Source organism: Lampetra fluviatilis, chromosome 28 (assembly GCF_964198595.1).
Source record: "Lampetra fluviatilis chromosome 28, kcLamFluv1.1, whole genome shotgun sequence".
NCBI lineage: Eukaryota > Metazoa > Chordata > Hyperoartia > Petromyzontiformes > Petromyzontidae > Lampetra > Lampetra fluviatilis.
Window position 1 is genome coordinate 8,347,565 of NC_136302.1, and position 23,811 is coordinate 8,371,375.

At 48.6% G+C, this 23,811-nt stretch overlaps 1 protein-coding gene across 1 annotated transcript in view; it reads right to left on the reverse strand.

The window, feature by feature from the left end:
* TMEM201 (transmembrane protein 201) overlaps nucleotides 1-23,811 on the reverse strand; it is a 120,558-nt gene that overhangs the window by 79,671 nt on the left and 17,076 nt on the right. Inside the window, exon 7 of the mRNA XM_078869617.1 lies at nucleotides 5,725-5,964. Within this exon, the coding sequence (XP_078725743.1) occupies nucleotides 5,725-5,964 (240 nt within the window). The remainder of the gene's footprint in view (nucleotides 1-5,724; nucleotides 5,965-23,811) is intronic.

Genomic DNA, 23,811 nt, shown 5'->3' on the forward strand with positions numbered 1-23,811 from the left:
CTCTTGGTATTTCGGAAATGTAAATTTTCTCTCACCGTCAATATTTTTTTTCCCGATTTTTTTTTATTCACGAAGCTCAAACGCCATTTTTGAAACGAGCTTAACCGGCCAAGCAATGGCGGTTCGGTTTATTATTAAAAGTCGAAAATTGCTTAGTCCTGTGTAAAAATAGACTTGCTCCCGTCACAAGAACGTGGAATTTCCACCACTGGTTCAAGGATGTGAACAGGAGGTAAAATTGTGACGCGATTTTTTTTAAATACTTAATTCAATGCAGTTACTTGTTTAAAAAAATTGTTACGATTTCTGGGAAGTTACTCAATTTTAACCGCTTGTCTTATTTTTTTTCCTACATGGAACTGATGCCGCTACAATCAAATCACCTTTATCCCATCAGCTAAGGCTCAGCAGTGTTGAGCCTGGTTAGTATTGGGATGGGAGACTTGTCTGGGAATAACCAGAGGTGTTGTTGTAGGCCTTGGGCTATGAGATAGCAAGATCGATCTGTGCAAAGCTTCAAGAGTGATCACCATCACATACAGGGTGTGTTTTCTTCAGGCACCGGGTTTTCCTCCCACACGAAGCCAAACACTCAAAAGTATAAATGGCCAAACATCTCAATGTAGCGGGACCCTCACCGAAAAGAGACAACAATTATTATTGTGGTTGTTGTCGAGTCAATCGGCAGGTCGAGTGCGGTGGGGTCAAGTCTGGATACTCCCACATCTTCCAAGATGTCTGGCAAAGCGTATAGAATAATAAAACAATGCGCCTTCCATTGGAACTGTCTGGCAGTCCCTCTCACGGAGGCCTCTCCGTGACCAATGGTGAGAGTAGGAAATTGCAGGGCTGCGCCTTTATCTTACGATAAGGTAATTATTTTAAAACTAATTTCTTTAGAATGCTTGTTGTGTTTAGTTTGTTGTCCTTCCCACGTACCTCCGATGATCACGGCTTGGTTACGTATGTGTGCGGAAAAGGTTCAACTTACATTCACACATATAATTATTCTTGTTAGTACGAGCTCTTTTTACGCATCTTCCGGCAATGAGCACAAGCTCGCTCTGAAGCCGAGTGGAGCGTGTCCCCCAGGTGTACAGCAGGTAGGCACACCCTTGTCCATCACTGTCTGATGACATCGTGAAAAACGCCTCCAGGCAGCGAAGCCACAACCGCTGTCAACGCGTGACGAACGCAAAAATGAAACAAACACATTTTTCTTTTTTGACAGACACGCACATAAACAAAGATCCACCCCCGTTATAGCCTGCACAGGCCATTGTGACAAGTGCTGTTAGCAAGCGAGCTCGTATGAAGGCCGACACGGGACAAGAGTGGGTGTGGGTGGCAAGCACCACGCCAGGCCGCCTTTGTCTCCCGAGTTGTCTCCCGAGTTCCCATCGAGGGAATTCTACTCATCTCTATTGTTCGCGTGGCTTTGCATGTTGCCCACTTGCCGTCCCACACACTCAGTTCCAGAAGTAAATTTCAAAGGTTTCAATGATTCAACAACAAATTTGGGAGGTAGCTCGCTTCTCCTAAAATCATACAGATCATTTTGCAACATGTAAATTTCCACGCGATAAGCCACTTCGTTGAGCTATAATTTGTGGCCAGGTCGCTTCTTAAAAAGAAGCCAATGGCTCAGCGGGCCTCACCTGGTAAGAGAAAACCACCTTGACTACACTTTGCACTCCCATTGTGTTTTTGCATTGCTGTTGTAACGTGCTGACCCGCGCACCTACTGGAAATCTGTGGAAAAAGAGCTTTATTGCTCATCGGATTCTTCCAGTGTAAATAAATATTCTGATTCTCCTCTACTGCCCAACCACTCCCATCCTCTCCATAGTTTCGAACTCCATTCCCCCCATCAGTGCTGCCGACTCCTTGCCCCCCTGCTCTAGTCCTGGGCTCGAGCCCTCAAAAAATCAACTCACTGCCCCCCCCACCCGCGCCCCCCCATCTGTAAAACAACTACACCCACCACTCCTGTCCAGCATCTTGAGACGCCGCCTCGTCTAGGATGCGAGAGGAGTCCCACGTTGCGTTGAACGTCTACAGCCCCGTTTTCGTCACTCCGCTGCCGGATGAGGGCCCTCGGCATGCCTTGCTGGGCGTGAAGGATATTTTTTTTGACCGTACTTCACCACGCTGGTCAGTGTGGCTCGCCGAGGATGGGAGTGCAAAGGAACAAGCAATCGATTGCGCTGCGCCACCCTCTTAATGGCCACAACACCTACTAAGCTTGCACGGGAAGGACACAGGCTCTAGCGCTAGCCAGGCTTAAACCTGCTTAGCTTGGTGAGATCTGATGAGATCGGGGGCGGTGGGGGGGGCAGCATCCCGGGCGATCTGGTCGTGTGCCAACGAAAAACAAAGGATGAATTGAGTGACAATGAAGGGGAGGGTGGAGAAATAGAAAGAGGAGGAAAAACCGAGTCAAAAAAAAAGATAGACACTTGCAAAGTTCCAAGTTTGTACTTAGGCACGACAAGCAACAAAGGTGGATACATCAGGCCAGCGGCACAGCACACGCATGCAGAGATACAAGCTCGGAGCGACGTGGCAAGAAACAAGGCAAGGAGGTCGGCAAGAGGAAATAAAAATCCCATTACACCGCTCACTCCCAAACACCAATATGATCTTAACACGCAGTCGATAATACACTTTCTGAAAAAATCAATATCGTGGCTCAAACCAAAAACGACACATCAAGCACACACACGTTAGTGTCTGATTTTTCATCCCTGTAACCAGATAAAAAATTTTTTTGTAATAATCGCTTAATAACGTCATCTTAGATGGGGATACTGCGTGCTCGATGAGGGGCGTGCTGTATCGGGGCATTGGCCAGTGAAAAAGATTTATAGAGGGCTTTTGCTGTAAAAAAAACTACAATTGGCCTCTGGCATTGAGAGTAGGGGGCGCACTTTTCAACGCACTCTGCTGTGAGATTGCTTGTCGCATGACAGATGCGGTGAACCCATATCTTTGATGGAGCCACAGCAAATGCAAAGCCAAATTTAACACGGCGCCTTTTTACGTGCAGTTATTGGCGACTGGGCAGAGATCATCGACTAACTACACTTTGAAGAACACAGCCCATTCAAGGATTCAAACCCCAGGATCTCAGCGGTACCGGCTCTTAGCACTCAAACCTGCGAGCCACTCAGCAACCTCTTAAAGCTCACGATGCACGCATCGAATCCCGTGCGCGACAATATTTTTTTTCTCAACTTGCATCTGGAATGGGTGATCCCCGAGAGGACTTCAAGCGAAGAGATGGACCGATGAGATCGGTTCCCGTCCACGTGCTGAATGGAGCGTTGCATCGCGGCATCGGGAGAGGTGGCGACGGCTTCGGCAGGCAAACATCCAGCAGTGGATCGAGCATGGTTTCATGATGATGATAGTTAAATGTGTATCTGTCATGTAAATAATTTAACCATTCAATCAAACATAACCACTAATATCTGCAACATTCTCTTCAATGTAAAAACAATTGACTGTTGAATCGATAAACTTATTAAAACATTTTCTTCCGGAACGGATCCGAAAGAAAAACTCAAGTAAACTTTATATCAGCACGCCGAGGCTCCCACAAGGCCATGCGGGAGGGTGCATGGCACAGTTTGGCACCAGCTATCAGAGTGTGGTCGGGTCGCGACAGTTCTCTGCGGTGAGTACAATATCTTTAAAAACGGGCGCTATGCCTATTCTTTGGGTCTTTTGGTAATGTCACGTAGATAGGTTCAAAGAAAATAACAAAAAACTACGACGTTCCTGAAGACGACCACTTGTGTTGCCTGGTTTTTTGTTATTTTCTTTGAACCTATCTATGTGTCTTTACCGAAAGACCCAAAGAATATGAATTCCTGCAGTCACAAAAGCTTTAAGTCAAGATTTGGGCGCTATGCCTCTCGAAATAAAATGAACGCTGAAACCGCTTGCGCGTTGCGAGATTCAGCGGTGAACGGGACACCCACCCCTGCAACTTGCAGCCGTCTCGGAAGGGTTAAGGGTTTAAACTGCACGCAAAACCTCAGGGGGACTATGTACGCGCCGTCCATCTCGTCGCCAGAGCCGGTTGCCTAGCTTGGTTGGCATTGGCCCTGGCGCAAGGAATTAAATGGGGTCCCCCTCGTTCTAAATCGCCCTCCGCACCTCCACGTCTTTCTTTGATTCTGGCCCAACGGGCCCCCCACCCCCGGTACAACTGCATGGCCTGCGCACTCGGCATCCAAGCACGCCACTGACCGCCGACACGAATACTGGCACGTGATTCGTAAACAAAGTGAACGCACAGTGAGCTCGCGTTTCAGGCAATGGGACCTTTAGAGGGGATAAAGGGCCAGAGCCTGAAATGTTAGCTTTCTGCAGTTTGTGCACGCGTGCGCACTAGACGTAACACTGATAAACGATGTAGCGCACGATCATGAACTTCATTTGTCCGTGTTTTATTTACGCTTGGTTATGGCGCTGACGTGAATCGTTTTGGTCGAACAGAGTCGAGTGCGAGGGCTTACTCTGGCCAGGAGAAACCAGGCACCTGAGGTAGTGATGATGGCTTACGGCAAGGACCTTGTGTGACCTTTAACCTAGGCCAAACCAAGAAACGTCACACAGATTATTTTCACCGTGATTTAGGCCATCCAATTCGTAAATTATTCTTGAACGAGAGTTGGGAACGGTTTTGGTAAAATGAAGAGAAACACGTTGGAGACAAATGAAGTCTTTGTGTGAGAGGGGGCATGGGGAGGGAGTGGGGTGAAATCTCATGGACACTTTCTAGAAACGGCAATACAGTAGAAGCTGGATATAGGCACACCTGATATACAAGCACAACTCTGATATAAGCAGCACATCCTTACATTATACCGGTGGAGGAGGGAGGGAATGGCGATGGGTATAACTTCTGATACAGGCCCACTTTGGATATAAGCCCACTGGATAGACTTGCACAGGGCAAAGCAATGGGTGGGACAAGATGTGATGAAAGGCGCTTTGAGATGCACAGCAAATTTTCATCCTCACAAATTAAACAAATTGTTTGGTGATACTTCATTGGCAGTGGTGCTCAAGCACCGTGAACAGAGAAACGTCAACGAATGCATGAACAGCACTGCCTTGAGAGTGCATAACACAACCTTCTAAGGCCTAAGTGTTGTGCAGAAAGAGGGCCATTGGCCGAACTACTTTTCTTTTTAGGGCCACCGTGTTATCGACGACGAAACGTGTTGAGGTGTAATTCTCATCCTTCTACTTGGTTCTTTCGGTAAAGTAACATAGAATGGAAATAATAAAATAATAAAAATAAAACATAATAAAATGATTCTCACGACGTTTCGGCCACAACGCAAGCAGCCGTCCTCAGGTGGAGAGCAGGTCTGTCGAGTAGACAGTCTGAATGTCTCATTAGGTTTTATTTTTATTATTTTATTATTTCCATTCTACGTGACTTTACCGAAAGAACCAAGGAGATGAACCCCTGCAGTCACGAAAGCTTTAAATCGAAAAAAATTCTCATCCTTATCAGCACACACTGCAGCCCTGGCCTCACTCGCAAGCAACCCAAGGGTGGCGCGTGTAACATCCAGCTTCTACTGCAAGGCAAACCTCAACAAAAATTCATGAAAGCACTCGGAATACAGCTCTGGTGAGCGGCGGGGGTCCCTTCACCTCACCCTCACCTCTCCGCCCGTCTCTCCCGCTCACGCATCTGACCTTCGCGGCTTGGGCCCACGCGAGGACGCTGCGGGCCGCCTGGTCGCCACGGCGGCGGCCAATCCCACGGCGGCGCACAGGCAGGTGGCGGGCAGGCGCAGGCGGGACAGCCAATCGGAGGGAGCGTTGCTGGCGGCGGCGGCGGTGGTGGCGGCGGTCAGCGGCGCGTATCGTTCGGCCACGTGGATGAGCAGCAGGAGGAGCCAGAGCAGGGAGGCCCAGGCGTCGATCCGACGCACCCTGGAGCCGGGGGCCGTTGGGCAGTGAGAGCAACACACGCACGCACGCGCGCAAACCGCAAGCACCGTGATCGTTATGTCGGAGATTTGGACGGCACCTGGCCAGATAATCATAACCTGGGGCAAAGGAAACTTTTTTTTTGTGCCAGGTAAGGCCGACTGAGCTATATACCTCTTTTTCAGGAGCGACCTGGCCACAAATTATTGCCCAATTAAGTGGCTTATCATGTGAAAATGTATAGCCGACAAATACTCGAAACGCATGTTTATAAATGCGGAGGGAAAAACCGGAGGACCCGGAGAAAAATCCATGCGACCACAGAGAGAACATGCAAACTCTGAATGTACAGGTGTCAGGGTAGGAATCGAACCCACAACCTCCATGTATACCAGGAGAGGTAGTTAACATCTCGCCACTGTGGCAAAGCCCTGGGCAGGGATTAAGTAGGCAACTCAAATATGCTTGGCCAGTTAATCATAATCTGAGACAAAGCCCTGGAGAATGAGTGACTGGCAAGGAATGTGGACCAGGGGTATATGAGAGGAGGGGGAGGGTAAGTTCTGGAGGAGGAGTGCTGAAGCTTGGTGTGTTACAAGCCGTACGACCGGCGAGATGCCTGTGGGTCATCTGATAAAGACACCTTGCTGGACATGGCATGAGCCGAATCCTTACAAGTTCTCAAGAGTCCTCCGGTTTTTCCCTCCACATTTATAAAGATGCGTTTTAGAGTATTTTGCTGCCATAGATTTCCACGTGATAAGCCACTTCGCTGAGCTAGCACTTGCAGCCAGGTCACTTCTGAAAAGTGGGTCTTACCTGGTAAAATAAAAAATAAAATAGTTTCGTTTTAGTTTGTGTTTTTTTTTGGTTTAAATTAACCAGGGTGGCCGGCTGGACTCGAACCGCGAATCTCGCTCAACCGCGTCACCGCGCCCCCATCCACGTGACGTATGGTAACGTGCCGACGTAGAGCCACGTGGTGAACATTCCCTGGGGGGGGGGGGGAGTGGGGGCGGGGGGATGAGGGTGGGGGCGGGTGGGTGGGGGGTGGCGAGGGACTGGGCACTCCACATTTTTCGCTGAGCCGGCCATGTAGGCCAGGGTCGGCAGGGCAGAGTGGTGGGAGTTTTTCTCGCGATGGGCCTTGGATTCGAGAGAGGCCAGCCACGTGGCGAGGGGTGGCTGCGTGTTCCCCGCCGTTCGTAAATTACGCGGCGGACTCGTGGGGGAGCAGGTGCGGCCAACGGAGCGCGATTTCTGGGCAAACATGGGCGCAACGCCCTTTGTTTTTTAAACTTGAGGCGGCCTTCAACTCTCCGTGTTAACGATGGTGGCCATGTGTTAACAAGCTGTCTGCCTCTCCCACGAAATTTGATATGCTGACCTTGCTGTTTTTCTCGGTCACACAAAAAAAGTGGATTTTTTTTCGGTTCTACCAATCATCGTCATGGGTAAAAGCACACATAGGCAACACTCCATTCTTTGTCTCCGGCATATAACAATTTTTATTTTATCAATCTGCCCGATGGCTTTCAGGAATTACATCAGCACAAATAATTTGTTTAAGCAAGCAAATTGGGAAACCGGTTTCAACATTCTGCGTCTCATCAGCAGTCAGGCCTGTTGAACAAATGCTGCTGGGTTATCATCGTGATGGATGTTATTCGCATGTGCGAGAAAATCGCATGTGTCAGTACTCTACGAAAACAAGTGTGTTTGGTGGATGGGAAATTAAGCGGTGCTTAAGGGCTGAAGCTTTCAAAAAAGGTTTTAATTCAAGCATCTTAAACAGTATCTTAGTAATAATAATACCGCCTATTCACACGGAATATGATCGAAGACGAAGCTCCCAGCACGTAGGGCGGAACGTCGGACATCGTGACGAACGACACGCGGAAACAACCCGCGTGCGCATCGGGGAACTGCACCGCAGCACAACCGCGAAATCCTGCGCCGGAGTAATTCGAAAATATTTAGCATTTTTCCAAATTGTTGTCGTATTTTCCAGGTCATCCATCACTTCCCCCGTTCATTACCAAGGATAAGTTGAGAGCCGAGTTTGATTTGCAAGAGGCAGAGGTACACGCTTTGTTCGTTTCAACTGCACGGCGGGACAGAACGACACTCGCAGACGGAGCGCTTGCTCGCAGACTTAAAAGGTGAGCCGCATGGACGCGTGTCAATCGGGGCAACGAGAGAGTGCGGGACACGCCTGACTCAGGCATGCCGGGGACACCGATGCACACCGCCGCCGCAGAAGAAGCAGCATCGCAGACGGTGGCGTGGCTGCCGGGCGTGCAGGCGGTGCGACTGCACCACAGCCCGTGGGCCGGACGGGGCACCCAGAGGGCGCCGGGCTATGCGAGAGCATTTGATTTTTGGGTCAGTTCGCCGTGAGCGAAAATGCGTGTCGTACACCCTCCGCCACCCTACACAGCCAATTCATGAAGTTGCCATGTGAATGAACACGCCAATTTTTGACTGCTTCGGCAGCTACTGCCAGTGTGTCCGGGAGAACGATCCACACACGTTTAACAGTTGGGCACGACGTTCTGTCGGTGGTTAACAACCTGCATCATCAGGCAGTCGCCAGAAATCAGATTACGGATTATGTTATCGAGCCCAAAAATCAATCAGGACATGTAATATTGGTGGCGAAAGCCTACGTAACAAATTGGGCCCCACAAGCTAGTCCTTGCACCAGGGTCCATGCCAACCTCGCGACGCCGCTGAGAACAGACGGAGCATCCGGACAAGTAATTTGGCTTCATCCGAGGCTTTCCTAGCAGTTACCACGATACAGAACACAACGTGCATTGTGTTTCAAACAATGTCTAAATGCATGCGAGTCTCCAAGATGTCGTGGAGCTAACGCAATTGTAAACCGAGCCAATAAAAAGTGCCACTTGTGTATCTAGGTAAAGCTTCACTGAATCTCAAAATGCTATTTTCAGGAGGGTCCTTCTGCATTGGTATGTTCCGGCCAATTCCATGAACGAGTTGTTCGGCTTCGTGTGGGAAGAAACCACGGTGCCCAGAGAAAACCCACCGCGAGTACGATGGGGGAAAACACTCATGTGCTCCACACGGATTAAATTCACAGCCCAATCCTGTAACAAGTCTCCCATCCGGTTACTAATCAGGCTCCATCCTGATTTGTTTTTAACCTTCCGCGACCTGACAAGATGGAGCGCGAATAAAAAATATTTCCCACAACACTGTTCGTATTCATTTAAACGTACGGCTTCAGTGACAGGTGGCTTACTTGCCCCCATCGATGATATAAACGGGGGCTGCTTGAACCCCGCAGGGGTGATTGATGGGCGTGCAATTCGACGCCCGCAATATCGCGCCGCGCGCGGTCCGTGTCTATATCAACGCGGCCGCCAACAAAGGAATGAGCGCGGCGAGGCAGCGGCGGCAAAGAACACAAAAGCCCCCTGAGCGAGCGGAAATGATGTCCGTCGGAGAGGAGGGAGCGGAGCCCGTCTCAACGTCCGAGTTGCGCGAGTGGAGGGAGAGAGAGAGAGAGATATGACGCACGTGTGCTCGCGCAGGGACGACTGGAGTCTTGCCTGACGACCAAACCGGCGATACTTCGTTTGTGGGAGTTTTTTGGTACAATTCGCAAATTCACAGCCGAGAGGTTCGGGGGCGGGGGGAAAGGAGGCGGGGGGGGGGAAGAAACAGAAGGTCACGGAATACAGCGAGCGGTGTCCCACGTAATTTCTTATTTTCTTTACTACAATACGAATATCAAAGAGTATATAAAAATGCTAATTTAAGACGTTAAGTTTTTCGGGGCCCAGTTTGCTGGAACTGCCCCTACTGCCATCTACCCCTTCCCTCCACCTCCCCGTACTATGCCCCCCAAATGGCCACCATGGCGCCAACATCGTTATCAGTGCCCGACGGCATTTTCTTAGGGAAACAATGAAGGCCCCTCCCCTCTTGACCTGACGTGCTTCTCCAGCCATTTTCAAGATTTCAAGGACTATATTAAATTTGTATTATTTCCCCCACGCCCCCTACTACCTGTATACCAGGCGAGGTAGTTAACATCTCGCCACCGCGGCTTTTAACTTGCGAGCGCCTTTCAACGTCCCCTTCATTATCGCCGGGTGTTGTTGGCGCGTCTAATTTTTCACTGAAGCCCGTTCCGCGTTTACGTGCAACCACAACAATACGCCGGTCACTAACAGATTTTTTTAGAGCCAATAAACGCCGCACGACAATATCGCCGCCCACTTATTTCCGCCCGCCGGATCTCTTTGAACTCTGACCCCGAGAGCAACACCCGCTGGATGCCAACCTGACAACTACAGCCGAGAGGAAAGGGGGGCAGGCGTGGGAAAGATAAACTGCTATATGATGAATTCAAGTGTCCGGTTTTTTTTACGCACACATGTAATGCACGTTGAACTTCTTCCGTACCGTGCGTAGCCAACTGTGCTCACCAGATGTCGCGGGGGAAGGACAATAGCTTCAATCGCAAAATTAACTTGACAGTTAAATCCTCGTTTTATGACAACCATCGCCTTTTTTAATCTGCGCCCGAGCCCATTTGAGACCACAAGCACCTTTTTCAAAGGAGACCTGGGAGTAGAAAATACTGTGGAACATACACCCACGTCCTTGTCATCAGCCATGACCAATCCGCTGCTGGATAAATGCATCCTTTCCAAGCCATTGCCATCTCTCTCAGTCTTGCAACAACCCATTCAGCTCCCTTTCACCACTCTCTGTGCGGTGCCTTTGGCTGCAGCTCTGTCGTTAGTCTCAACCCACCAGCCATCGTACCTTCTCTAGTGACATGTCCTGCCCAAGCCAACCTACTTTTCCCAACAGGTTGAAAATACCGACATGCACATACACACACATATCTAAAGCACGTGACTGCTTACTGTGTGGCCACACCCACTCTGAACCCCTCTCCCTGCTGCCGCCCACTGGGAAAACAGACTCCGCCCCGTGCAGCAGCAGCAGCAGCGTCGAGGCCTTCATGCAGCCTCCTCCCTCCTCCGTCCTCATCTCTCCTGTACTCATTTTTTATCCTTCTCCTCTTATTTCCCATTACTTGTCTTCTCTCTTCCCATTCCTTTTATAAAATGTTCCCAAACATTTTATGCTGGACTCTACTCCCCGTGCTGTGGCGTGCCACGGGTACAACAGTTGCCGGTTGTCCCCAGTCCACGCGTTACACTTTCTGCCTCTCAGTGCAATTCCCAGCATGCAATTCTTCCCCCGGGCTTCTCCGTGCATTTTTCAGCTTTTGGTTGCATTTCATTCGCCAATGATCCGTGTCATTGTCCTTCCCCTGCACCCTATGATTGGTACGGTTGGCTACATAGGATTCGAAAGAAGTTAAACATACATGCTTTCAACGGCAATCGATAATTATTACTCTTGCAGGATATACACGAATTCAAATATTAAATCAGTACAGATGAAAACAGACAGCGGGCAATATATTTAAACATTGATATGCATGACTCGGGTCGCCGGGTTCACAGCGCAGTGCGCTAACCACTGCGCCACTGCTCCACCGCTCCCCAACGACGATTGTTTAGCCATGGCCGGGAATCGAACTCGGGTCGCCGGGTTCACAGCGCTTTGCGCGAACCACTGCTCCTCCACCGCTCCGCCGCGCGAAATCAATACGGTGTTTATTTCTAGGGAGCTGCCCCATAAAGCGCCGCTGCAACCCAACCTAACCCCGCATGACGCGGCGGTGGCGCGGTAGCACCGCCCGCATGGCGGAAGCGCCGATGTTTGCACCGATAGCGGCACCCTCCGATGCTCCCCCACCCCACTCCCAACCCCCCTCCCTCGCTTCCTCCCTCCCAACCCGCCCTTCATCTCATCCCCCAACCACCACGTCTGCCAGAAAGATGAAACCGTTGATTCCCCCTCCTGTCTGGAGCAGCCCACTCTGCTCACACGTGCATGGTGTCCAACCGGCTCGTCGCAGCCCCTGCATCCGGCACGTGGACTCAAAACCGTGGACCGTGCAGCTTCGCACTGGCCCAAAGGGTGCCGCGGTGGCGAGATGTTAACTACCTCGCCTGGTATACAGGATGTCGTGGGTTCGATCCTGACCCTGATGAGATGTTAACTACCTCGCCTGGTATACAGGAGGTCGTGGGTTCGATCCTGACCCTGATGAGATGTTAACTACCTCGCCTGGTATACAGGAGGTCGTGGGTTCGATCCTGACCCTGATGAGATGTTAACTACCTCGCCTGGTATACAGGATGTCGTGGGTCCGATCCCAACCCAAACGCCTGTATATTTGGAGTTTGATTGTCTCTCTCCTCTTGGTAGAGTGGATTTTTCTCTTGGATCCTCCAGTTTTTTCTCTGCACATTTTTAGAAACATGCGTTTAGAGCATCTGGCTGCTATAAATTACCACATGATAAGCCACTTCATTGGGCGATCATTTGCGGCCAGGTCTATGTAGCTTAGTGGACCTTACCTGGTATAATAAAAAAAAAGTTAATAGAGACTTGCAGCCAGTAAATCCGCAATTTTTCAACTCTCAGACGAATGGCTAAATCCATTTATTACAATAGGATACCTTCTAAGGGTTTCTCCTACATCAGCCATATGGTGGAACGAAAGGAGATGGACTCTGCCTGCCCTGTCTCCTGAGTGACGACGTTAACACGTCGCATTTGAGGCCGAGTCGACCTAGGGAAGGCCCAGGACTGATTCAGATGAAGTTCACCGGCGTTGGCCGCGAGCGGGAAGCCAACCGAGGTCGCCGGGTTTGTAGCGCAGCGCGCTAACCACGACACTACTGCTCCCCAAAAAACAAAGGTCGCCCCTGTAGCCTTAACAGAGTGTGTGGGCAAGTGCTGTTAGCGGAGCACCATTGGAAGGCCAGCACGGCATACAAGGGGGTGGGTGGCCAGCACCACGCCTGGCCGCCTTTGTCTCCCCAGCGGCGATGTTTACACACCACACACCAGGTACTCATTTGAGGCCGAGTCGACCTAGGGGAGGCCCAGGACCGGTACAGATAATTGCCACACGTGCAAACAAAGACAAAAATCCCCCGAATAGCCTTTGACAGTCCGCTAAAGGCAAGACGGTACAGGAGGGGGTGGGGCGGCGAGCACCACGCATGACACGCGTAAACACACACACACAGACAGACACACAGACATACACAAACACACACACAGACAGACACACAGACATACACAAACACACACACAGACACACACAGACACACACACACAGACACACACACATAAACACACACAAACACAGACACACACAGACACACACACACACAGACAGACACACACAGACATACACAAACACACACACAGACACACACAGACATACACAAACACACACACACACAGACACACACAGACATACACAAACACACACACAGACACACACAGACACACAGACATACACAAACACACACACAGACACACACAGACACACACACACAGACACAAACACATAGACACACACAAACACAGACACACACAGACACACACACACAGACAGACACACACAGACATACACAAACACACACACAGACACACACAGACACACACAGACACACACAGACACACACAAACACACACAGACACACACAAACACATACACACACAGACACACCCACCATAGCCACAGACCCAGAGAGACGAGGAGGAGGATGGGTGGCAGCTGTATCACGATGTCTTCGGTGGCCACACAGGATGACCGTGTCTCGTCTTGTCAGCTCTAGGCTAATTCGTCATCTGCTTTTTTTTTAGTTTGCCGTTAATACTTCCGAGAAGCAGCGTGCGGTGTGATGAATGTCGCTCAGGGGAGGGCGACACTTGGTCGGTGTATTTAGTGATTTCATTAAAGAAATTTAAAATATTAAATAAATAAAGCCATTTTGTGATTTAATTGATTTCATTTTATACCTACGTGACTTTACCGAAAGAACCAGAGAGAATGGAAAATTCAAATCTAAATTAAAAATCCATTCTCAACCCAACGATGGATGAAGGCCTCTGAATGTGTGTGTGTGTCAGTCACCGGATGTTTTCTTTACCGTACTTCACCGTCATGGCCGGCTTGGTTTGACGAAGAGCGAGCAGGGCAGGTCCTGCTCTGATATCACTCGCAACTGATGGTAGCCCTGACAAGGAATCAAACTCGGAACCCCGGGTTCACAGCACAGCGCGCTAACTACTATAGCAGTGACTCAATTCTTGTATTAGTGCACCCGAATCATCTGATAATTATTCACCGTCAATAGGAAGGGGGAGGGGGGTGGCGGTGAACATCAGAATCAGAATGTGTTTTTATATTGGAGGAATTCTATGAGCTACAAAGCTCTTTTTCACAGATGTCCGGTCGGGGCAGGTCAGAACGTTATAACAACAAACATAAAAAACACGACGGGAGTGTAGGGCATAGGAAAGGTAAACAAATCACTAACAAATATATATATCCACAAATAAAACAAAACTCTTATATTTTAACCAGGTAAAGCCCACTGAGCTATGAGCTTATTTCTCAGAAGCGATTGGGTCACGAATGATAGCTCAAAAACAATCTAAATAATCTAAAGGGGCGTGCGTGCAGGCGTGAGTTAATAATGTGGCTTCCCCGGTTCGCTTTCCCGCGGGGATGAAAAAGCCGCAAAGGAAGTCGTCAAGAAAGAAAAAAACGCCTCCATGTCTGATTAATGGAGTGGAATGGATGCAATGTTTTTTTCATATCGTTTTGGTGTGGCATACGACTGGGCTATCAGTTTCAACAAACCGTTTCACATCAACACGAACAATCTTCCAAATCTGCAGTTGTTCGTTAGGTTGAGGGGGTGTGTTATTTTGTAAAAAAAAAAAATCCTTGACGGTGGTGGAAGAATAGTAGCAGTGGTTATGGGCCATCTATTTAGTACGTACGCATGGAGGGGGAGGGGGGTTAACCCAAACGCATAAGCTTGCGTATGGGGGGTTGTTGTATACTAACCCCTTCTTCCAAAATTGATATTAATAATATTTGATGATATTTTTATATATTATCTTTTTACTTGTTTTTTTATAATGAATGAAAACACACCAAAGCGCAGCAAACTGCAAAACACCAGGGGTTGTTAAGTAATGAACTGGAGGAGGGCTAGGATGGCAGAATTTGCAACCTTGCTTCAAGGAAAGATAAGGCCTGATGAACGGGCACATGTCACCCGTGCAGGCGGCAGAGACAGTGGGAGAGTCAGCCAGACATAGTTAAGGCAAAAAGCCCAACCATCCTGCATGGTTTTAAAGTAACGTCAAAATTCGAAATTCAACAACAGAGTAGGCTAAATTATCGATCCTCTCGCTCGCTCAAATTGGAGACCAGGCTGCGAGCTACATAAATGAACCATTGCCCATTTGCTAATCCAATACTGAATGTTAATATTACTGAAGTCAAAACGAATTCTATGACCTCAGCACATGGGCGAATAATAGGGCAGTGTCAACTCAAAGGCAATGGAAGGAAGCAGAGGCGCCTTTGTCTAAATCACAACCACAGAAAGCCAGGAATCATCACTGATTGTGTGTTTAGGGATTCCGAGCTAGTTGGAACATGTGCACACAGGGAGGAGGTAGAAATACGCCTTGTCCTCCTGCAGCTGAGGGAGCAAAGATAAACCCAAAAAGGCCAAGGAATTAAATTATTAAATCCAAGGTGAGTGGTCAAACGAAGTGGGTCAGCTCAAGGCTGTGTGCACAGGGGAGGGAGCTGATTTAAACAACCCTGCACGTCTGAACGTGAGGGGGCCTTTGACCTGAAATTAAGAATAACACTCCCAGAGCAGAAGGTTGGATGGCCACAGTGAGACGAGAATAAGAGTGTTGTATATCTCTCAAGGATGCAGACTCAGCTGAACAACAAGGCTGCGGGGGTCACCAGAAGTTCGCGTTCACCTAGTTAAGACAAAAAGCTCAATTATTCTGTATTGCTATTAAAGTAACGTTAAAGTCGGAATTTAACAACAGGGTAGGCTAAAGTTATTGATATTCACACCCACTCCAATTAAACCAGGCCACAAGTTACGCCTACTGAACCATCACCATCATTAAGTCAATATGAAATGTTATTTCCATACTTTAATACTTTCTATACAACTCGACCCGAAGCATATGACAATCAGAACCTTCCTAAGTCAAAATTGAATCGCACCCAGACAGGAGCGAATAGTCGATATAAGGTTGAAGAGGGAAGGAAATTAAGAGCACGGCGAACTGCAAACGTAAGCAAAAAGCCGGGAACGACACCAACCCAGCGACCCACTCCATCAATACGAATTGATTCTTGGCACCTCCTTCCGCCGAGCCACGCTCACGTGGGGAGTGGTGGCCCACCAGATCCTTATCAGGTGATCTGGTCCCCAAGTAGTAAACTTGGTATAAGATAACGATCTTCGGAAAAGGAGCACCGTCGCAGGCCCTTACTCCGAGCCATTCTGTTGTCAGATAACCTGCCGATGTATCTGTTGAGATTGGTGCCTTTAAGAATAATAACTGTTTTTGATTGTGTTTTTTTATCGCCGTATAATCTTTCAAGTATCTTTCAGTCATAATCGCCGCACGTACTCGCATCCTCTACAGAATATTCAACTGTCCCGTGACCCAAGGTGCTAACAACGTGATAAGGGTTGCGTATGATCAATAAGGAGTGCGGTACTGCGTGAACAATATTGAGTATAATCATTCATTAACGTTAAGGTTTTTCTTAGCATAGTATTTGCATATTTTAACGACTCTCTCTCTCACTAACAACCATCGCGTTATGCGGGATCCATGTGCCATTGTCAAAGTGAAATCAGACAATCGTTGATGATACTGTATTGATGCCGTGTTGACGTTCCGGGATTGAGAGTTCGCATACTATATCATAGTTGAGGTTGAATTAGTAATAAATTGATTAATACAGAAGTGGTTGTGTGATTCTTTCCTGAAATCTATGCATAAGATCTGCTTCTGCGTTGAGATCTGAACTTGGTGACCTTAATAAACACACTAATACATACTCAGTAAATGTTAAAGCGATAACGGGGTGAACCGGGGACCTAAAATATAACCACGAATACCCACTCTGGGAATGTTAAAGCGAGAATGAGACGAACCTAGACAACGATGCCGAGTTAATCTAAGTTAATCTTGCATACTTACACCACACCTGCATAACTGCATACGATTAATTGCCTTATTCCGATCGATAACCCACCCTCGTCACCGAGGCGGGGTCTGGTTATCATAACGACTTGCATTATCATAATTACACCCACTCGCATAATTACTACGATTACCTCTCGAATTGGCATAATTAAATGTGCATAATTACATAAATTAACATATTTCCGGATAATTACACATTTGGCCAAATTTCATTTGATTATTATTATTTTCACTGAATATTCATAACCCACATATACAACATAATAATTTCACCCACGCACGCATACAACATAACAAATTTTGATAACCAACATATACAACAGGGTCTACTGACAATGTGCGCATAGGAAAGGGGGGGGGGGGAAGCCTCGATAATAATTTGCCTACATTGGCCTCCAAATGAGTTAGATAGTCCGGCGGTGGACTGTTTGTTTGCTTAAACACGTTAATATTATTAATCCTTGATCGTTTCTGCGTGGACTAAATATCGGCCGTTCTATAGGATTCGACGAGGAGGTGAGTCAGGCGTACGTACGCAGGTGGGGGGGGGGGTATAAAAAGTCCGCGTGCGTACAGGGACGGGGGGTGGGGGGGTCAAGTTTTGACAGATTTTTGCGTGCGTACGAAATGGATGGCCCCTTAGTGGTTACCGCTCTGCATTATGAAACCGGTGCGTACTTCAGTTTGATTCCTGGCCACGGAAAATATCAATCGACGATGAGCATTAATAAAAAAATTTAAACACTTTATATATATGTACACCTCTTTTTCCCTGTGATTCACACATTCCACCGCTTTGTGCGGTTACATTTCACGAGGAAGCCACTGGGAGCTATGCACTTTTAAATCTACATGGCAAACTCATTTCTTCAGAACTGCTTTTTGTGTTTAGTTTGTTGCCTTTCCCCCGCACCTCCGGCTATCACGGCTGGCTATGTACGGTGCGAAAGAAGTTCAACCTACATACAGACATAGACCAGTTTAAACCAGAACTGCATCAAAGAGCAAGAGCAATGGGCTCGAATTTTGCGACGCCTTATCTCTGACGGTGCAAAAACAACGTCTGAAGGTGCAGAAACAACGTCGATGTGGGAAATGTGTTTTTTTGGTTGGCCTCTCTGCGAATCAGAATCTTTACTAACACTGGAGGAATCCGATGAGCTACAAAGCTAATTTTTTAACAGATTCCCACTATGAGCAGGTCAGAAAGCAACAAAAACAAACTATACAAAAACACAATAGGAGTGCAAAGTATGGGGAAAGGTAAGGAAACTATCCCAAAATATGTGTGCTTATTTTAACCAGGTAAAGCCCCCTGAGCTATCAGCTCCTTTGCCAGAAGCGACCTGCCCACAAACGGTAGCTCAACGAAGTGGCTTATCACGTGGAAATTCACAACAGCCAACCAGCCTAAATGGCACTAGAAAAGTGCACGTCTCACCGGTGCGTAACTGGCGATTTGTCCCAAGGACACACGCAGGGTAGAAAGAAAGAAAGAGGAAGGGGAAACAAGTAAACCCGTAAAAACAAAGTGTTTCACTATAAATCCTTTATATGCGTGGCGGCTAGAGTCTTCTCGTCCTCTGGCTTGAGATGGCTGCCACCTATGGGTCAGATGATTGTCTGCCAGTATTAAGCAATTGGTAATTAAATATTTAATTTGTTTTCCATAAACAGTGTAAAATTTTGGGAATTTTTTTTCACGAACATTAATTGTCTCGCACAACGAGTCTGTGTGGAAAATGTCAGCTCGATTGGATCACGGGAAGTGGGTTAAAAAACGACCGAAATATTTGCACGGTCGTAAGCAAGCAAGCAAGCACGCAAGCAAGCACGCAAGCACGCAAGCAAGCAAGCAAGCGAACTTAATATAAAGGATTTAAAAAAGCAGCAAAGCGGTGAGCGTCGGCTTCCCCGCTGTTCAAAGGCGGTGAGCACTCCCCAAACGGGCTTCATCACCTCCAGGGTTTCCGCACCACTCTTTGCCAAAAGACACAAAAAGACTTCGCAAAACCTTCTAATTGGGGTGCGCCCACATCCAACCCCTTGACCTTGAAGGGGCACCTGGTGGGACTTAGCAGCGTTGTGATGCAGTTTCACTCCGGCAGGGACGGGGGTGGGTGGGGGTGGAGAGTTTTTTTTTTGGTTCCATTATTTTAAATATTTCACCTGCAAAGTAATCGTCACTGGTGTTGATGTGTCGTGAGCGAAAATCAAACTCGGGTCGCCGGGTTTCGTAGGGCAGCGGCGCGCTCACCGCTACACTAACGCTACGCATGCACGTAGAAAACACGTCACGACACGCAGATGCACATTACGCCCCTGTATACGCACCCATTAAATAAATAATGAAGCGTGGACACATGCGAATTATTAAATGGTGCTCCCTGTCGGCTCATGAAGAATGCTCCCTAAAGGTGGCACGGGGGGAACCCTGAGCGACCGTGTCTCCAGCGCTCACGTCGAGCCTACGCTCAACAAAGTGGCTTATCACGTGGACATGCAAAAAACACCCAAAAACCATGGGACCATGGGGAGAGAAACATGCAAACTCCAAATATACAGGCGTAAGGGTTGGGATCAAACCTACTGTAGTATACCAGGCGAGGAATGGTTAACATCCCGTCACCGCGGCATCCATTATTTCCCGCTCGGCGAACACGTAACGTCTTGATGCGTTACAACGTTATTGAAAACACAGAATCGATCCGCACCCTCGCCGCGAGACGCTCGCACGTCGAAACACGCGAGAACCTCGACCGCGATCGATTTTAATCTCGAAGCATCGTCACGTGGGCTTGCCTGCGATTCGCATCCGTGTCGCGCGTCACCGGTTCTCGTGACCTTCGGCAGCCGCGAGAGGCATTACGTTCACCGGAATATAAATATATATTTTTTTTTTATCTAGAATCATCGTGACAATTCATCGAATCGCGAGAGGGGGTGGCAGGGGTGGGTGATATTGTTACAAATCCACTGCTTTTTCTTTGAACATTCGAACTGTCACCATAAGCCTTGTAGGCCTGGGTACAAGGAGTGCATCTTACCGGTAACGGGGTGGCTGCTAGCTCAGTTTTTAATTTAACCGGCTTCAGAGGAGACCGAGACAGGTCACACCTGTCGTTCAAAACAAGCTTGCTCCATTTCGTGACATCACCACTGGAGCTGCCTGCCTCGGCTAATGTTGTTCGGAAATGTACGCTCCCCATTGGGCTACGTGTTCGCGATAGAATTCAAGCGATGCGACCTTGCGCTGGTTTTACATAATTAACTTCGAGTTCGCCGACTCAATTGTATTTGTGGAATGGAAACAAGAGGGAGTTTAAGGGCAAATATATTCGTCGAGTCAGGGTGCAATATTAACCACTCAGCTTTTCAAAAACAATGACTTCACTGCACAATATTTTTTAATATATGCATATATGTAATTCCCGCCACCCCCCCGCCAAATGTTATTGTGATTGTCCTATAGGCGGCATGTCATGACGTGAACTCTTCGCACGGATATCTCGCACAGCAGCGCAACTCTTTGTGCGAGAGAACGGCCCACAGTAGCGGTATGGCTCTGACCTCCGACCCTCCCGGGCACCTCAGCATTCTGGGATTTTTCAAAGTCCCATGGCCTTTCGCAGGCAGGGCCACGTTAAGTTTGATGGGGGCCCCTCGATATGACATTAAATTCCTTCCTGTGACCGTTTAACCACCACCCCATTGCCAAATGCTCCACGGTTATTCACCTTGGTTATTTCAGCTCTTGGTTATTTCAATTTGAAAGTCATCGGTGACCGCGCCGAGACCACGGCGCGCGAATCCCTTGAGCGCAACGGGCGCGCGTAAAAAGTTTCCCACGCGATTGAAGAGGAGGACTTTTTTTTTTCTCCCCTTTTCCCCCCATGGAAGCTTCTCTCCCACCCCCTGCCAACTTTTTTTGGTTTTCCCCCCTCTGCCATCAAATTATTTTCTAGCAACGCTTTGGCTAATGAGAGGAGGGTTGAAAGGTTAGCCAAACCAGCATCGGGCCCCCGTGATCCATGTCTGTCAGTTCCCTCTCGCGTTGCCCAGAGGTGGGGGGGGCCCGAGCCTCGTCACATTCCACACCTGACACTGCCACCCCGCGCGACCTCGCGCAGGCCTCTCCACGCAGGCCTCTCCACGCAAGCCTGCGGCCTAGAGCAGACGCGGTCCTCGATCCACTGCTGGATGAGGGGCAATCTCCCCATGCCGCATGGGTCGTTATATTTTTTTTAACCGTACTTCACCGCGCCGGTGAATGCTGGGTTGGTTAACTCCGGCATGCTGCTCGGCGTTTTGGGCCCGTGCTCACTATCCGTTGCTTTAAAACAGAAACAACACGACCGTCGCCCGGTCGAAGCGCAGTCCCCCCCAGGCTGAAACCTGCTTAGCTTCCACGATCCGACGACGAGATTGGGCGCCCGCCTCGCGATTTGGTCACACGCGAGCAGGCGGGCACGCGCGTACTTCTCAGTCGTGCACTTTTTGTTGTTGCCGTTTAGCTTGTTGTCCTTCCCCCCCCCGCCCCTCACCTCCGATTAGCATGGTTGGCAACGTACGGTGCGAAAGAAGCTCAAAGCGCTTACAAACATAAACTTACCCACTCACTCACCCACACACTTACGCCTGGTTCCTTTTGCAACGGGAGGCGAGAGCAGGGCGCAGTTCGAAGTGCGCTTGTTGACAAGACGATGAAAAGGGGGGGGGGGGGCGGGGCTCTCCACCCGTTCCGTAACTCAGGGGACTGCTCCACATCGCCCGTCACTTTGAAATGTTTATCTCTGACACGGTGGTGTCAAACAGACGTACAGTACGCGCGCACGCTATCGCTCTAAAACGGACGCAATTAATTTGTAGCTCTCCGTAACTTGATTTTGTTCAGTGAATGACGAGGGTGAATGCTTTCAGCAAGCGTTCAAAAAATATTTTACTCGCGCTTTGTTCGTACTATTAGATATACTTTTTTTTGCCTATCGCTGGCATGTACGTCATAATGTACATAACTTTACCCAGAGCGCTTTAATTGTGAAATACCTACATTTTGAAACGAGCTATATATAAAAATTACAAGCAAGTATAAAGAATTGAACAATGCCAGCGCATCCATAAAGATGAGGTGGATTTTATTTCTAAACAAGAAACGTTAATAAAAGTGCACGCATAGCATAAGTGATTTTTCGCCTAATTACGGCTTTTCCCACTAACACCCAGTCAATTTTACATTGTAAATAGCAAGGTGAAAAATTTGAAGGAAAAAAATCTAGCTTTTTCCGTTCAAGCTCAAAGGTCAAAGCTTGCACATAGCTCATCACGAAATCAATGCTATAGGTCCCCAGTGTTTTGTTCAGAGCGAACCATTACCAGACTCGATATGCTGAACAATACTCAACCAAGTGCCATGACTGGCTGACAGACCGATTGACAATGAGACACTCTTCGATGTAAGCGTGACACTAATTAAACTTAAAATTCTTAAAAAAAATTGTTTTCCCAATCCAATGAACAACCAAATATTCACGACGTTGACGTGCCCTGTGACCGAGGCTTTTGTGTGAAAGTAAATTCAAACAAGATGAAACAGTTTTGCGTGGATAATTAATCTCAATGAATATGACGTGCAGAAGTGAAAGCCAAAATTCTCAAAAAACACATCTCTACATTCTATTCTTGTCTCTCTCAACGACCGATTTTGTCAAAGGAAGCCGAAAACCCGGTCCCCCCCCCCACCCCGGGCATTCAATCTCACTCACAGAACAAAACGTCCCGTGCACGCATACGTCCGTCGCCATTCGACATTTTGGCGGAGGGAAAAGAAAAAAAATCCCTTTCTGCCCACTTGTCTGTGAAAGCACCCACCTAGAAGAAAAGGCTTACGTTTCAGTACAGAGGGCAGCGCAGATATGCGTGCCGCTCAAGTGTAACAACCGCCTGCTCTCTCAGGGCGTCTCTCTCTCTCTCAAGCGCTGCGCATGTCAGATTTGATGAAAAGAAAGCCACGCCTATTGTCTTCAAACGGCGTGGACTGTCCCCCCACCCCAAAAGAGGGAGGGGACATCTTTTGGAGTTCCGCCGGTTAAACTTGGCAATCAGCGGCGGGCGCTCACCACGCGGCGCGGGTCATCGCATCGAGTCGCAGTTGGGCTCGCGTCTCTCAACGGGCAGGCAAGCGCGGGGCCACGCAGGCACGCGAGTGGCCGCCTGTGAATTGAAAGGACCCCCCCCCCCGCCCTCGCCTTTGGATCCCTTTTAGTGGTCAATGGTGGTCTATTCAAAGCCGGGCCCGCGCCTGAGCGATCGGTCGCGGGACCAAAAAATAAAATCTTTCTCGAAATCATCCCGTCCTTGGGCGCATTGTTCACAAATTGCCACACGCCTTAGTTGTGCACGCCAAACCAAATAATATTTCTCTCCACCCCTGACCTCGAAGATGATCCCCGCTGCCTGACACAGCGCTTTGAGCTTTGCTGCAGCGGAAGCTTTCGTGGCTGCGATGTGAAAAGCCCTCGGATGTGTTGGCCGGGTCGGCACGATGTCCGACGTTTCGCTGTCCGCGCCGGGAGCTCCGTCGCAGAGTGCATTTCTTTTCAAGTGAAGTTCACTTCCTGTGCAAGCTCCCAGCACGTGGAGCGAAACGTCGGACATCACGGC